General features: G+C 47.7%; 2 protein-coding genes across 6 annotated transcripts; both read right to left on the bottom strand.

The window, feature by feature from the left end:
* Positions 1-1,101: 1,101 nt before the first annotated feature.
* On the bottom strand, positions 1,102-4,642 carry LOC113211620 (cytochrome b5). Of its 2 annotated transcripts, XM_026430054.2 has the most exons (5): positions 4,491-4,642; positions 4,241-4,390; positions 2,281-2,409; positions 2,116-2,186; positions 1,102-2,028 (listed from the first exon to the last, which is right to left on the bottom strand). In XM_026430054.2, exons 1-5 carry the CDS (start codon positions 4,593-4,595, stop codon positions 1,950-1,952), a joined length of 534 nt encoding a protein of 177 aa, XP_026285839.1. In that variant the 5' UTR covers positions 4,596-4,642; the 3' UTR covers positions 1,102-1,949. The 2 variants fall into 2 exon arrangements, with proteins under 2 accessions (XP_026285839.1, XP_026285840.1); XM_026430055.2 differs by lacking the exons at positions 4,241-4,390; positions 4,491-4,642 and adding an exon at positions 3,147-3,496.
* Positions 4,643-5,145: 503 nt separating this feature from the next.
* On the bottom strand, positions 5,146-13,643 carry LOC113211615 (nuclear pore complex protein Nup214). Of its 4 annotated transcripts, none has more exons than XM_052270400.1 (21): positions 13,431-13,643; positions 12,765-12,900; positions 12,470-12,666; positions 12,197-12,381; positions 11,904-12,112; positions 11,637-11,757; positions 11,319-11,512; positions 10,876-11,234; positions 10,759-10,796; positions 10,477-10,652; positions 10,180-10,398; positions 9,783-10,101; positions 9,528-9,686; positions 9,210-9,434; positions 8,846-9,097; positions 6,345-8,756; positions 6,139-6,239; positions 5,898-6,026; positions 5,645-5,800; positions 5,392-5,563; positions 5,146-5,307 (listed from the first exon to the last, which is right to left on the bottom strand). In XM_052270400.1, the coding sequence occupies exons 1-21, from the start codon at positions 13,464-13,466 to the stop codon at positions 5,280-5,282; spliced, it is 5,823 nt and encodes a 1,940-aa protein (XP_052126360.1). In that variant the 5' UTR covers positions 13,467-13,643; the 3' UTR covers positions 5,146-5,279. The 4 variants fall into 4 exon arrangements, with proteins under 4 accessions (XP_052126360.1, XP_026285827.1, XP_026285828.1 ...); XM_026430042.2 differs by having other exon boundaries at positions 5,645-5,803; positions 6,118-6,239; positions 13,431-13,642; XM_026430043.2 differs by having other exon boundaries at positions 6,118-6,239; positions 13,431-13,642.
* Positions 13,644-13,962: the final 319 nt, after the last annotated feature.

The raw sequence follows: 13,962 nt of genomic DNA, 5'->3' as shown, positions 1-13,962 counted from the left end.
CGTCGGCTCGCTCACGCGCTCGACTCCACGTCACGGGGTAGAGGAGGAGATTTTTCAGAAGCGAGCGACTGGAAAGCTTGCTGTCGCTGCTGCTGCGCTGCCCTTCGACAACTTTCCGTCCGTGTCTCGGACTCGGACGGTTCCGCCGTTCAGAGATGAGGCGGGCGAGATGGAGAGCAGCCAGAGAGGCGCAGGCAGACGCGCGGCAGGCGGCGAGGCTCGATGTTATCTTATCGAGCGAGTGGCGGGGGACGTGGCGAGGCGGGACGCTCTTCGCCGCGAGTACCGCGAGTGCACCCCCGGCCCCGGCACTTGGCGCCGCGACGACACGGCGTGACTGCCCCCACGAGCTTCCAGCACGACCAAGTTTCTCGTCGGGACACTCGGCGGCGTCTCGGTGGAGATGAGTGTTCTATACTTACCCGACGGCATTATGCCGAGCCGCTCCCCGATCCACCGCAACCGGGCGGTCGCGAGTATAGTCATTCCCCGGACGACCTTGACCGCGGACGCGGCGGCGTTCGTCCGAACGGGGACGGCGTGGCCTGACGTTATCAGGCTTCGAAAGAGCTTCGGAGGCAACCCGAATCGAGAGGGGCCGTCTGACTGCTCGGCTTAGAGGCAACTTGAGGGCCACGTTCGAAAAATCACGGGTGAAAAGTGAAAAAGGCCTAGGTCCAATACGTCTCTTTCACTTTTCACCGGTGAAATGTCGATCTCGTCTTCGTCCCCCACCACCCGTTAACCCTCAAAGACATGGGGGAGGCAACCTCGGGTCACAATCACGCGAACAAGGCCCAACCAATTACACGCTGTTGTCGACCCCTCTCCTCTCCCTGCTCCAAGACAATGACGGCACTCCCATGGAAAAAACAAAACTGACAGAGCTAGGGGCAGTGGTCCTTGCGGTAGTCGAGCACGTGAATCCGTAGCTAATGTGTCATTGGCATGTTTAGCGTTCATAATGAACTGCATACTTGTAACACACAGATGGTCAGAGCCATGTGCGGTTTATACTCCTGAATCCCTCGAAAAGGCTACCAAAATTCAGAAACTGAAAAACAGTAAGTAGTAAAGGAGTAGAAACAAAGTAGAACAAAGTTATAACATGTAATACACAATTTATTTTTAACATTACACATATTGCAGGATGAAGAAAATGAATCATAGCAACTTTGAACATATTTCATTTAAAATAAAACAAAAACATTTAAAACAGATGTAAAAATGTAGCCTCCTACTCCATGAATGACAATGACAAAAAAATCATCCTCATCAAATAAATGAGGACTAAAAGTAAATGGTCAGACAACCAGGTACATTAATTCTCTTTAAGTCAATATTGAAAATGATCAAGGCAACTTTGCTGCTTCATGATGCACTTCTACTATATACAGGACAACTTCAATATACAGAATATTTTAAGAGAGGAAAAATTGTTCTGCTAAACTTCTTAATTGCTGAGGTAAGCAAATGTGGAATGTCTGTCTTCTCTTGACTTGAATGAGCAGATAATAGAACACTTGCAAGTACCTATTTGAGTCCTAAACTTTTCCGTAGAGAATTGGGAAAAAATGCAGTATGGAAATTTATTCTTTTTGGAGTAATTCCCCTAGCAGGTACATTAGAAGTCACACACGGTATCATCTTGGTTCTTGGAAAATGGCCAGTTTCATTACCACAGACAGAACCGACCAACATGACAATAGCAAAGTTCACAACCAACCACATCTATACATACTCACAAGTAAACAAATATGAAAGAACGTATATTACTATCACAGCTCCTCAAGGAGCAATATCAAAGGCAGGAAGAGTTGGTCAAATATGTTAGAAGCAAAACAGGCTGGTCGAGTTGACATGTTTGCGGTATTCTTTGAACTGATAGATTAGGCTGATGGCACCAGACCCTTTGTCTCAGTAAGCTAAATTATTGGTGATAAGACTCTTCATTGGGCTGTTAAGAATCGGTAAACAATTGTAGCCAAGATACCCAAAGTAACAGGGATCAACCATGACTTCCATGAGCTGCAACAGAAATAAATCCAAATTAATATACACAATGAAAAGATTTTTTCAGGTATTTGTGACGTCTGTAGAATGAAGGATAACTACCTTGAGTCTTCAGAATTGTTGTCCGCACTCCAGTCTTTGGCAGCAGGCTCCTTGATCTTTTTCCTCTCAGACTACAACAAAAAATGTTTTGTATTTAGTGAGTTAAATATAAGAAAATAAAAATACTGATAATGCATTAAATGATTGATTTTCAATCAAACTCACCTCAATAAGCTCTCCAACTTTGTACTTTGCCATAAGCTCTCGTGCGTCAGAGGAGTGGCCAACATCTTCGAATGGCTCTGTAGCATCTTTGCCTGCCTGCTCAAGAAGGACTTCTTCGCCACCAGGATGCTGAAACGAATGCAAAAGCAGACTATTAAAAACCAATTAAATAGAACAGCACTAATTTCAGGTTGAAATTCTAATTAAATACTGATTTCTTGGTTTAGACGCTTCACATGTAAAAATTAACAGCAAATCTGGAGTAGATGAGCAACAAGTAATAGAAATATACATCGACTGATATTTTAAGAGTGTGAAATATTTGAGTAAAATGCATTATTACTATAAACTTCCAGAAAAATTAAAACTGAATGTAGATTTAGCAAAATTTTGTAATATAACAAGTTAAAGTTGGTCCTGTTGCTGACCTACGCTGGATTTGTAATTGCACTGAATAGACTACTTTACCAGAGCAAATAAAGGTCCCAATATAAATAGATGAACAGTTTCAGAATTTATTCCTGTTTCAATATTACAACACTTTAGCTGACAAAATTTCCTACGAAGATTTTCACAAATGTTTCAAGTAGCCTCTGCTAAGGAAGTGAGTGGGTGGGGGTGATGTGGCTGGCGATTACACAATAGGCTTTCCAGATCTCGTCATAAAAGAGCAAACAAAATACGTTCTCAGTATGACATTCAAAATCTACGCATTTTCTGTTTTCCCATTGCTTATCGACCTAGCAGTGCGCTCGGCGAGTCATGGAGAAAGGTGCCTACGTCAGCTCTCAGTCCCATCCAGAGGTGAGGTTACGGGGCGCCCTCTACGGCCCAAGACACAGGGAACAACCCAGGGGAAAACTCACTTCGTTGAGGAACTCGGTCACATCGTACACTCCGTTGTGGACAACGATCCACGACTTCTTGTTGTCGTTGTGCTGGGCCACCTCGGCCATGGAATACAACTTGGTTGCCATGATGTTTGTTGCGACGGACGCACACAAAACCACTTGGGAAGCAGGAGCGAGACGCACTACCACACACAACACACACACGCACGCACACCAACAGCGGAACCGCCGGACTCTGCTCTACGTGGCCACGCGAGGGACTGCTGGGGGACACGGCGCGCAAGTACAAGTGGCTGCGGCAGATCGAGCCCGGGACTGTCGAGGGTACTGGGACAGGCAGGGACAGCGCGGCCAACACTAAAGTGTCGGCCCAACTTTGCAAGTCATGTCAAATGGTGGGGGAGAGAGAGAGAGGGAAACAACGGGTAGTGGGAGAGACGTCGTCGTCGTGAAAGGAGACGGGTCGGGAGAGACGACGCGGGTGCAAGAGAGAGAGAGAGAGAGAGAGGCGCACTGTGACGACGTTTGAGGGCAAAGGACTCGAAAGTACTCGTGAGGGGAGTGGGGTGGGGATGCGAGGGCCCAACAGTGGTCATGGCGCTGAGGAGAGAAGCGCGGTGCTCGGTGCTCGCGTCCCCTCCGCCGCACCGCACGCCCCCATGCCGCAGCCACGTGTGGGTCAAGTGTGATGTCACAGGACGGGAGGTAGGCAACCGCCCCGGCGGCCAAGACGAGCTATCCGTTTTTCAATCACACCCATCGCGCGGCGACTCGAGCCTCGGCGGCGGCGCCGGCCCGCCGGCCTGGTCGGCGAGCCCCACCTGTTTTGTTCTCTACGACGTGCAGGATGACGCAGGCGCGTGTGCAGTCGACACTCTACTGCTTGTCCCGCCGCCGCGACGTCTTTTTGCCCCGCTTCGAGAACAATCGCAAACAGAGTCCAAAGTGGAATCGTCGGCTGCAGCGCGTTGTCGGGGTTGGGCGCCAGCCGCCCGTAAGAGAGCGGAAAATCTCGAGGGCCAATTAAGGACCAGGAGGAGGGGGGAAGTAACCGAACCGAGAGATGGCGAGGACTTCCCCCGCGCGAGATTGGAAGGAAACCTTCGTACCTGGCTGGGAGGAGAGCCGCCTTCCTTGACGACGCCGATCCGGAACCTCTTCATGAGGATCTCCGCCTCGTCCGAGTGGCCGACCTCGTCGAAGCATTCGGACGCGTCTTTGCCCGCGACGCGCAGGTGCGCCTCCTGGCCGCCGGGATGCTGCAATAAGCCCGCGAGAACAACCGTGTATAGTGGATGACGACAAACACCCTGCCGGAGCTTCCCCGTCAACGCGTCACTATGGCGTCCCCTTCCTCACCTCGTAGATGAACTCCGTCACGTTGTACACGTACTTGTGGATGATGAACCAGATGTCGCCCATGCGGTTGTGTTTGGCCACTTCCTCGCGCGTGTACGCGTTCATGGTGGTCACGTGGTGCTCGGAGGGGTGGCTACTACGGGCACGGGGGTACGAAGGTTGTCGACACACGGTCGGGCCAAGCCGACTGATGAGGTCTTGCGAAATCGGGGTATGGGAAGCGGAGGCACGCGGGGCGGGGGCGTCGTGTCCACACCGTCGTCGGGCCGGGCGGTGGCGAGCGGTACTGACCCGGGCGGCACTCGGGGCACGGCGGGCACGGCAGCGGGGCTTCGTTACAAATGCAGCCAGGTGTGGGCAGTCGCTGCCCCTCGGGTTAGGCCAAGCCCCGCTGCTTTTCTCTCTCTCCGAGTGTGCGGCATCGCTATGGCAAAGCTTGCACCCCCTGCCCCCCACCCCCCACTTGGTCTTCCCCCCTTCCGTTCCGGGGCGGGGGCTCCGAGGAGGGCAGAACTAAAACATCGACACGGAGGGCACTTCGGAGCCGGGCGGGTGGTCGGCGACCGCCGCGGCTAACCGGAGCAGCGCTGAAGGCCACCACCACATAGATTGTACACATTAAAAATAGGACGCAAAAATGAGAAACGGTTCGAGGTAAAATTTGTAACATCAGTTTATTAATTAAGTAATGATTCTAGACATGGCAGTAAATTACTTTACCCTAACTAATTTCATACACAGGGCTTTGTAAAATTTATAAATAATTATGACTAAACCTTATCTTTAAGTCTATCGCCAACTTGAGAAAGAGCTTCCTCTGCAAATAAAACAGAAAAGACATAAGGAATTTGAACTTGTTAAAGCAGCACAGCAGTAAGCACACAAAAAAAAGATAGCTTACCCAAAGGATGAGCCTGTGTTACTAAATGAAGCTGATGGCGTAGGGCTACCAAACAGGTTAGTGGGTTGGGCAGTCGGAGCTTGAGCTAAGTTACCAAAAGTTGGACCAGAATCCTGAGTGGCTAGGGCTTCAAAAGTTGAACTTGATTGAGTGGGAGATGCTGATCCAAATCCTACGGAAACAAAATGATCAAAAGCATTTTATATTGATGTACGATTGGAGTGACAACTTTACAGAAGAAATTATGAAGTACCTGGAGCTGGAGTAGGGCCACCAAAGACTCTGGTAGGACTGCCAAATGCTGGTGCTCCACCAAATGATGGTGCCGATCCAAATGCTGGAGGAGAGCCAAAGGCAGGAGCAGACCCAAAACCACCTGTTGAAGGTGAGCTAAATGAGCCAAATCCTCCTGCTGTTCAAAATCATTGTATTAGTTCACAAGAGTTCCATTTTAACTGCAAGAAACAAGTAAAAAGACTTGATTTGATTAAAAAGTCAAACTGTACCAGTTGGCCGACTCTGGAAAGAAGGGGATCCAAATCCAGTCTGCTCTACTGTTCCACCCGCACCACCAGAGAATGCACCACTGCTGGGGGAGGCGGCTGCCTGGCCAAACAAGCCTCCTGAGCTGGCAGCTGGAAGCAGATAGACGTACTAGTTAGAGCATTCGTCTTAAAGGTGTGCCAAATAGCATGCATACAAGATTCGGTAGATATGAAAATTTACCGGCTTGTCCAAACAAATTACCACTGGGTGGTGAAGCAGCAGTACCACCCCCAAATATGCTGCCCCCAGTAGAAGAACCGCCACCAAAGACGGATCCTGATGATGAGCCAAATGCTGAAGTGCTGCAAAATTAAGTGAAGGGTGAAAAACATATATTCTCACATTTAATTTCAATTTCAGATCATGTTTGAGAAAGGAAAAAAAAAAAAAAAAACTTGAACACGTACCCGCTCTGGCCAAACAATGAGCCTCCAGACTGACCAAAACTGGGTTTGGCCCCGAAGGCAGAAGGTGTTGCACTTTGGCCGAAGAGAGGCTGGGTGGCAGTGCTGGAGGTGCCAAAGGCCGAGCTTGACACAGTTGCGCCTCCGCCGCCGAATAAGCTGCCCGCTGCCGGCGTGGAGGAGGCTGTAGACGTGGGGCTGCATATGGGCTGCCCGAAGAAGGAGGCCTGGGTCGTGGCCGTGGTCGCAGCCTGGCCGAACACCGAGCCGCCCGCCGCCGCGCCGCCGCCGAACAAGGAGCCGGCCGCCGTGGTGGCCCCAGACATGGCGAAGCTGAAGGGCTTCGGGGTGGTCGACGTGGCCGCAGTGGATGCGGCCGTCGTGGTGGCCGAGATGGAGGGCAGGGCGAAGGAGAAGCCGGACCCCGTGCTGGCCGCCGTGCCGCTGGCAGCGGAGCTGACGGCCGGGGCGCCCCCAAAGAGCGAGGCCGTGGTGGTGGCCGCCCCGCCGAACAGCGAGGTCGCCGAGCTGCTGACCGCGGGGGCGCCTCCAAAGAGGGAGGTGGTGGTGGTGGCCGCGCCGCCGAACACGGAGGAAGCGGCGACGCTCGCGGCCGAGCTCACGGCGGCGGCCGCAGCGGCCGCGGCGCCTCCGAAGAGAGACGTCGTGGAGCTCGCGGGAGTCGCGCCCCCGAACAGCGAGGCCGTGGTGGTGGTCGCTGCGGCGGCGGAGGCTGTCACGGCAGCCGGGGTCGAAGTGGAGGTGGTGGCCGCCGCCGTGCCGAAGAGGGAGGTCTGCCCGAACACGGGCGCGCCGCCGAAGGCTGGTGCGGCTGGGGTGCTTGACGAGATCGTCGTGGTGGTAGTGGCGGCGGCAGCGGTCGCCGGCGCCGGAACCGCGGGCGCGGAGGTGGCGGTCGTCAGAGCAGGGGGACTGGTCACGGGGGAGCTCGTGGCCTGAGGCGCCGGTGGGGAGGCGGCAGCAGAGGTTAACGACGTCGACAAGGACCCGAACCCGAACGTCGCCGCCGTGGTTGGGGGCGTGGTGGAGGTCGCCGGGGACGACGCCGATCCAAACAGAGAGGCACCAGTAGTGGTTGAGGCGCTGGAGGCGGACGGGGATCCGAACAGAGATGTAATCTTGCCAGCCTGGAAGCTGGTGCCAGCGCCGCCAAAGATGCTCGAGGCAGGCTTGTTGGTGGCCACCGGCGCCCCTCCGATGCCCATGCCGCCGAAGAAGGAGGTCGTCGATGCCGTGGTGCTGTCCGCTGTTGGGGCGGCACTGCTGGCGGGGGTGGCGGCGGGCTCGGGGGCCGCAGCAGGAGCTGGGGCAGTGCTGCCGGCGGCGACCGGGGTAATGGTCACGGAGCTGCCGAGCAGGCTCTGCAGCGAAGTGACGCTCGGTGTGGGCAGCAATCCTGGTTTGGGTGACGAAGAGCCGCCAATGACGATCACGGGTGAGCTGGGCGCTGGTGGTCTGGGTGAGCCCGGGACGGAAGATGGTTGAGATGAGAGGGTAGCAATCGGCTTCGCCATAGTGCTGAATGAGAAGGCTGACGCAGCTGTCGGCCTCACTTCGGCCAACACTTTAGGGGGTGGAGTGACCCCTGCGCCTGCGTTGCTCACCATGGCGCTGAGAGCAGAGAGAGAGTCACTACTCTTGGGAGCAGGAGCTGGGGCTGGAGCTTGAGCAGGAGCAGGAGCTGGAGCAGAAGCTGGAGCAGGTGCTGGAGCCGGAGCAGGTGGCGTAGCGGCTGCTTTGGGCGTGGATGGGGCCCCAAACGAAAACGCACCACTTGCTGCTTGCCCAAATGAGATTACTGGTTTGCTTGCAACAGTGGATGAGGGCTTGGATAGGTCCTTTGCAGCATCTTTGCTTTGAGTTTCTGCGGCACTGGCAGGAACTGAAAACTTAAACCCAGATGATAGCTGTCCTGAGCCTATGACTGCTGCACTGGTGGAAGATTGAGCTGGTGTAGTAGTACTTGATTTTGTGCTAGAGGAAGTGGTCACACCCTTGGACTCGTTTGTGGCAGTAGTGGCTTTGGTCTGAGCGCCAAAGAGGGGAGCAGAACTGAAGCTCGAGGGAGTAGGGCTAAAGGCACTGAATGGTTTGGAGGGAGGCCCAGAACTAGGTACTGCAACAGAGGTAGTGGCCTTAGAACCCTGAGAAAACAGACCAATTCCAGGTGCTGAAAATGATGTTGCAGGTGGTGCAACAGTGTTGCTTGAGAAAGAAGCAAAAGTCGATGATGACGCTATTTTGGTTGATGCTGTTGCTCCTGTAGTTGTTGCTGCTGCTGCTGAGGCTACCGGTGGTGCAGCAGGGCTTGTTGGCAATTTATCAGTCTTTGCTATCGGTTTTCTTGGAGATAAAGACAAAACTGAGGATGAAAATTTGACACAGGGCCTGTTTCTGAAAAAGAAAAGAAAAAATTTACAGATCAAAGCAAAAGTTGTAGAGGAATTCAATTGCAAAAAATCAATTGCAGAAAACTTGCTTACCCTAATGATCCCATTTCAGAAGGAGTGCGGTCTGCTTTTATACGTGTCATTGGAATCTGAAGGAGTAGTTCGCGAAGTTTATCTTCCTTTTTAGCGCTTAGTGACTTTTGAGAGCACAAAGCAGGTGGTAGTTTGTTCATATTAAGATTCAATGCTCTAGATGCTAAGGACTCTAAATCTGAGTCATCTGACTGCTGTTTCTTGAGTTGAGACTCCAATAAATTTTCAGCCAAACTAAAAAGATCAGTATCTCTGCACAGAGATATGTATTATTATCAATAAACAGACAACTGCTAACTTCACAATTAAACTTGGTAGATACAGTATATGACATGGCACAAAAAAAAAAAAATGGATAACTTACGATTTGAAACTGGTGTCATTGTCATTCAGCTGGAGACGTCTTGAAGTTGTTTTTTTAGACAGTGCAGAATCATTGATCAAATGAAGTCGATTAGAACTTTTAATTTTGCGAGCTGCTATTCTTTGTGAAACATCATCTAAGATTATTTTCAACCTATGCATAATGTTTTTCTGTTTCACCATTGTTTGGTAAATTTCATCCATAGTGGGCACATATAATCTGTTTCTGAAATTGAGCACATATTTAAAAATTTATACAGTTAAAATAACTAAAGTAGCAAGCAGTCAAAATTGGTTCCAAATAAATATCATTAAATACCTTGGAGATCTAACTTCCTGAAACTTGCTCCATTCAGCAGTTAGCTGTTGGTTTATATTAGCAAGTTGAATTTCAACATAGTCAAATTTCTGCTTGATATTAAACAAGGCTCTTGCACTGACAGGATCCAACTCCTGGGACTTAACAAGCTGTAAGTAGCTAAACCAATAAAAAAGTAAAAATCAGGATGTTACTTTCATTTTGGGTCTGTTTAAAATAACTAAAAAATAATCAAGTATACTATACACAACCAACCTAGGCTTATTAAATTGTCGAAGGCGAGACTTCGCATCTTCCACCCACAATGAAGCTTCCATTCCAATAGACTTCACATCATGGCTATCATGTTTCAGATCATCAACACTTTTACTTAGTTCTTTGATGAAGCTATCTAAATCTTCTGACATTCTCAAAAGTTTTTTCTTCTCTTCATCTGTGCCTATTGGAGGTAAACTCTGATTGACTAGGCTTTTAAGCTTGCCCAGTTCATTATCAAACACTCTTATTTCTTCTTGAATATGCTCAACGTACATAGCTGGGTCAACCGTTTCTGTCTTCTCTTCAGGAACTTCAGCTGTAAGGTACCCTTAATATAGTCGCGCAAAAAGCAAAATGAATCCTGGAAAGAAATCATACTCAAGTTGTTACATACCTGCAGCGGGTTTGCTTTCTTGAGGGCGGGGTGCAGTAGATGTTGCAATATTTTGGACTGTTGGCACAGGGACAACTATTGAAGGACGCGGTGTGACTTCAGGGAGAGCAGCTGGTTGAGGAGTAATTGGTTGGGATGTGGAATAAGATGGAACTGGTGTTGATGGTTGAGATGATTGGGATGAGCTTGAAATAAAGGAGCTTGAAGATGTCTTTGGAGCTGGAGTAACAAATAATATTTTTAGAGAGAGCTTTTGAAGTTCACAAAGATAATTTAAAGGTAATTTATTAATATTACCTATTGCAGCACCTGTTGCAGGTGCTTGAGAAAAGCTAGAGGTAGAGCTAGGGTTGGGTGCTGCTGCAGAACTTGTCAAGGAAAATGTTGATTGAGTTTGAGAGCTATTCATTCCAAGTCCACCGAGTGACATTCCACCATATCCACCGGCTTTGGCTTGAGGTACCTGTTGGAACCTAAAATATTAAGAATATTAAGCTAAAGTAAACCAATGACATCTTGAAATGTAAACATACTGGACAAATGTTGTTCACAATTCCAAGTGGAATACTGATCACTTACTGGCTACTAAATGATGCTAGTTGAGCAAGTGGATTTGCCTAAAATTAGAGATGAAAGTTAGTTTGACGTAATGAGAGCTGCAGAGGTATCTAGGAAACTATGAGTAAAGCAGGTTACCTGATGGGAGGATTGGCTAGTTTGCACAGAAGCTGGTTGAAAATATCCAGATGACTGAGGTGCAGTTGTTTGTTGAGTAGGTTGGAAATAATTAGCCTGTTGACTAGATATTTGTGCAGCAGGCTGTGGCTGAGAAGCTTGCAGTGGTGGTGGTTGCTGTTGTGTCTGCTGCACAGGTTGTGATGGCTGGGATGGTGGTCCTACCACAAATTGGTCAAGTCCACTCATGTCAGGAAGTGGTCTTGGAGGTTCACAAACACAAACAGCCTGAGGAAGAATGTTGATCACATGGAATATACATAAGACTCCATCATGTGACAAAATGTGAAGCATTGGCATTGGATGAAGACTGCCTTCGCCTAAAGACATTAAAAAATAAAATTTAAGAACACAATTCTTTGGATACTGTAAAAGCTACACAAACTGAAAAAAATCCAATTCACCCCATCGCAGTTGTTGAGTAGAGCTTGTGTCAAGAGCTAAACCAACCGGGTATGTCTCTTGCTTTAATGGTGTGAGAGGGAGCTCAGCTCTTGCTGCATCTTCCTGTGTCCACTGCACCCATGACACTTGGTCCTGTCCCATTGCTAAAACCCCAACCTCCATACTGTTTGCTGATGCAACCATCATCAAATTCCTGAAAATGATTACAATTTATTTGCAGTTTCTTACAACACAAATACCACAGTTAAAAAATATTGAAGAAATTCCAAAGCAAGCAAATATAGTTTCATATTAGGGAATGAAATAAAAAATAGTACCATTTAGCTTGAATAACCATATAAAACTGAGGAGATCTCAGTTCCCCTGCACTGTAACAAATATCTTCAAAATTAACGTAGGATGTTGGTCCATTTTTGGGGACATTCACTATCATAATAGCTGCAACATAGAAAAAGCTATTAGGAAATTTTTTGTTGAGAACAATAATAGTTTATTAACAATTAATAGTTAGTCAATAATAATGATGATAATGATAGAAATAATAATAATAATAACAACAACACTTAAAACATTAAACCACTAACCAGGTCTCTCTGAAGGATTAGCTGTATCTGCATACACTCCAGCAAATTGATAATTTGATATCCACAGTAAGTTTACAATAGAAGAAGCAGGTTTATCTTGAGGAGGTGGATATTGTTTGACAATCTTCAAGTCTGGCTTGTACTGTGATATGTAACCTTTACTATCCCCTATAACTAGTTGCTTCCCTTTAGGGCTCCAGCACAAACAGCTATAAAGTTTCAGAAAAGGTATTTCTAGAAGTTTCATTCAAGGACACAAAGAAAAAATAGTAAAGGAGCATAGAATTACTTACGTAGCATGAACAGCAGCAGGTAAGGTGCTTACATCAAAAGACCCCCCTTTTAGTTCATATACGCCAACTCCCCCATCAGATGTACAAGCAGCAAGAAAGTTGGGAAGTCCCGGATTGAAATGAAGATCTAAAACTTTGCTTCCTGGAGAGGAGGCAAGGCGTATGCTTGTTGTAATAGTAACATTCTAGAGATCAAACACAACCAGAATAATTAAAAAAAATAAAATATGAAAAAAGACAAAAACAATAATGTAGTTTTAAAAAAGCAATTACCCTGCTACAGAAAGAGGACACATTGTAAATGATGGCTGATGGACATTCATCTTTGACAAATGCCACAGCTAATTGTGTTTGATCACAACTAATACTCAAATGTGAAGGAGTGCAGCCCAGCTGAATTTCTCGGCGCGGAAATTCAGATACTTCACCCTTTGGAACCTGAATTCCACCAATTATGTTTGACTGTAAGACTGCAATACAAGAATAAAATTAAGTAATTCATGCAAGGGGAGAAAAATTATTGTCATCATGATATATTTAATCCACACGGTGGAAGCATCTGTTTTACCTTGAAAGCCGCTTGGGGTTCCAACAAAAATAAGACCGTACAGGGGTGAAGTAGCAACCAAATTTGTTGAGTTTGTAAAGAGCCCTGGTTGGCCAGTAAAAATTCGGAGGCGACATAATATCTTGAATTGCAATGCCTGCAAGCAAAAATACTTTGGCAAAATGGACCTCCTGAAATTCTGGTGCTAACCTTAGTAAAATATGGTGGAGGAATTTCCACAAAAGTAATCCGTTGGGTCATTGAGAGGAAGAGAGGGGTGCATGTGGTGATGAGTCGAAGTTGAGAAACAAATGTGAACGCATTTTCCTTGCAACCATACAAGTAAGCATTGTAAGACAGTACTTGACCAATAACAAACATTTTATATATTTCTGCAATATTCGGGGGAAAAATATAGGAGAAGAGCTTTAAGGAAAGAGACAATGAGTATTTATCTATTAGCAATAATGTGAAGTTAAAACGTTGAGGTTAGGATTACAGGAGGGAACTCAGCAAATATTGTTGTAAGAGAATGGCGTGACATATTGGGCATGAAGCTACTATAGAATGAAAGCAGTACAGCATTTGCGAGTATAACAGCAAGAGCTTCACTCGGATAAATGTGAGTTGAGCTAAAAACATAACACAAAGTGAGAGAGAGAGAGGGGCCTCGGTGTCATTTCGTACCGGACAGTCTTCTGGATTAGGCGCTGGGACAGACATGATAACGATGTTACGATTCAATTATTTTTCGTCTCAAATATGGTAAAGACCGCCAAGACGATCAAAAACAATTTAAAACAGGGACATTCATGAAGAAGAGCAACAAATAACCCATAGACCGCATCAAAACACAGCGCCGCGAGTGTGTACCGGCGGGCAGGTCAGGGCTGCCAACTACGGAAAATAAAGGTTGCAGGGTTGCGGGGTCAGCTAATTGTCAGAAAAGGTCAGTGGAGAATAAAGGGGGCAGTTACTCACGGAGTGACTTCGTTTTGTAGTGTTTAATCACAATGGCACAGACTTTCTTCAGTCAGATGCGATATTTTCCATGCAGGAAACCAGCACCACAGTCTGCCCTGCCAATAAGGCATCTGCAAATAGTTCATTCATTCATTTTTTTTAATTTTATTTTTTTGAAGTAATTGATTTACTTGAACAGGTGGTTCTGATCGTCAATGGAACTAAGTGGCATAGCCTGGTCGGTTCTGTCCGGATA

The sequence above is a fragment of the Frankliniella occidentalis genome, unplaced genomic scaffold, assembly GCF_000697945.3.
Source record: "Frankliniella occidentalis isolate FOCC.00 unplaced genomic scaffold, Focc_3.1 Scaffold123, whole genome shotgun sequence".
Lineage (NCBI taxonomy): Eukaryota > Metazoa > Arthropoda > Insecta > Thysanoptera > Thripidae > Frankliniella > Frankliniella occidentalis.
This window is presented reverse-complemented; position numbering and strand designations above follow the sequence as displayed.

Coding starts and splice junctions, on each gene's coding strand:
- LOC113211620 (XM_026430054.2), bottom strand. CDS start 4,595: ATGAACGCGTACACGCGCGAGGAAGTGGCCAAACACAACCGCATGGGC. Junction 4,391..4,490: donor TGACGGAGTTCATCTACGAG/GTGAGGAAGGGG, acceptor GGCTTATTGCAG/CATCCCGGCGGCCAGGAGGC. Junction 2,187..2,280: donor AAGTTGGAGAGCTTATTGAG/GTGAGTTTGATT, acceptor TTTTTGTTGTAG/TCTGAGAGGAAAAAGATCAA.
- LOC113211615 (XM_026430042.2), bottom strand. CDS start 13,466: ATGTCTGTCCCAGCGCCTAATCCAGAAGACTGTCCG. Junction 9,098..9,209: donor AATGACACCAGTTTCAAATC/GTAAGTTATCCA, acceptor ATCTCTGTGCAG/AGATACTGATCTTTTTAGTT. Junction 5,804..5,897: donor TTTCCAGAGTCGGCCAACTG/GTACAGTTTGAC, acceptor GATTTTGAACAG/CAGGAGGATTTGGCTCATTT.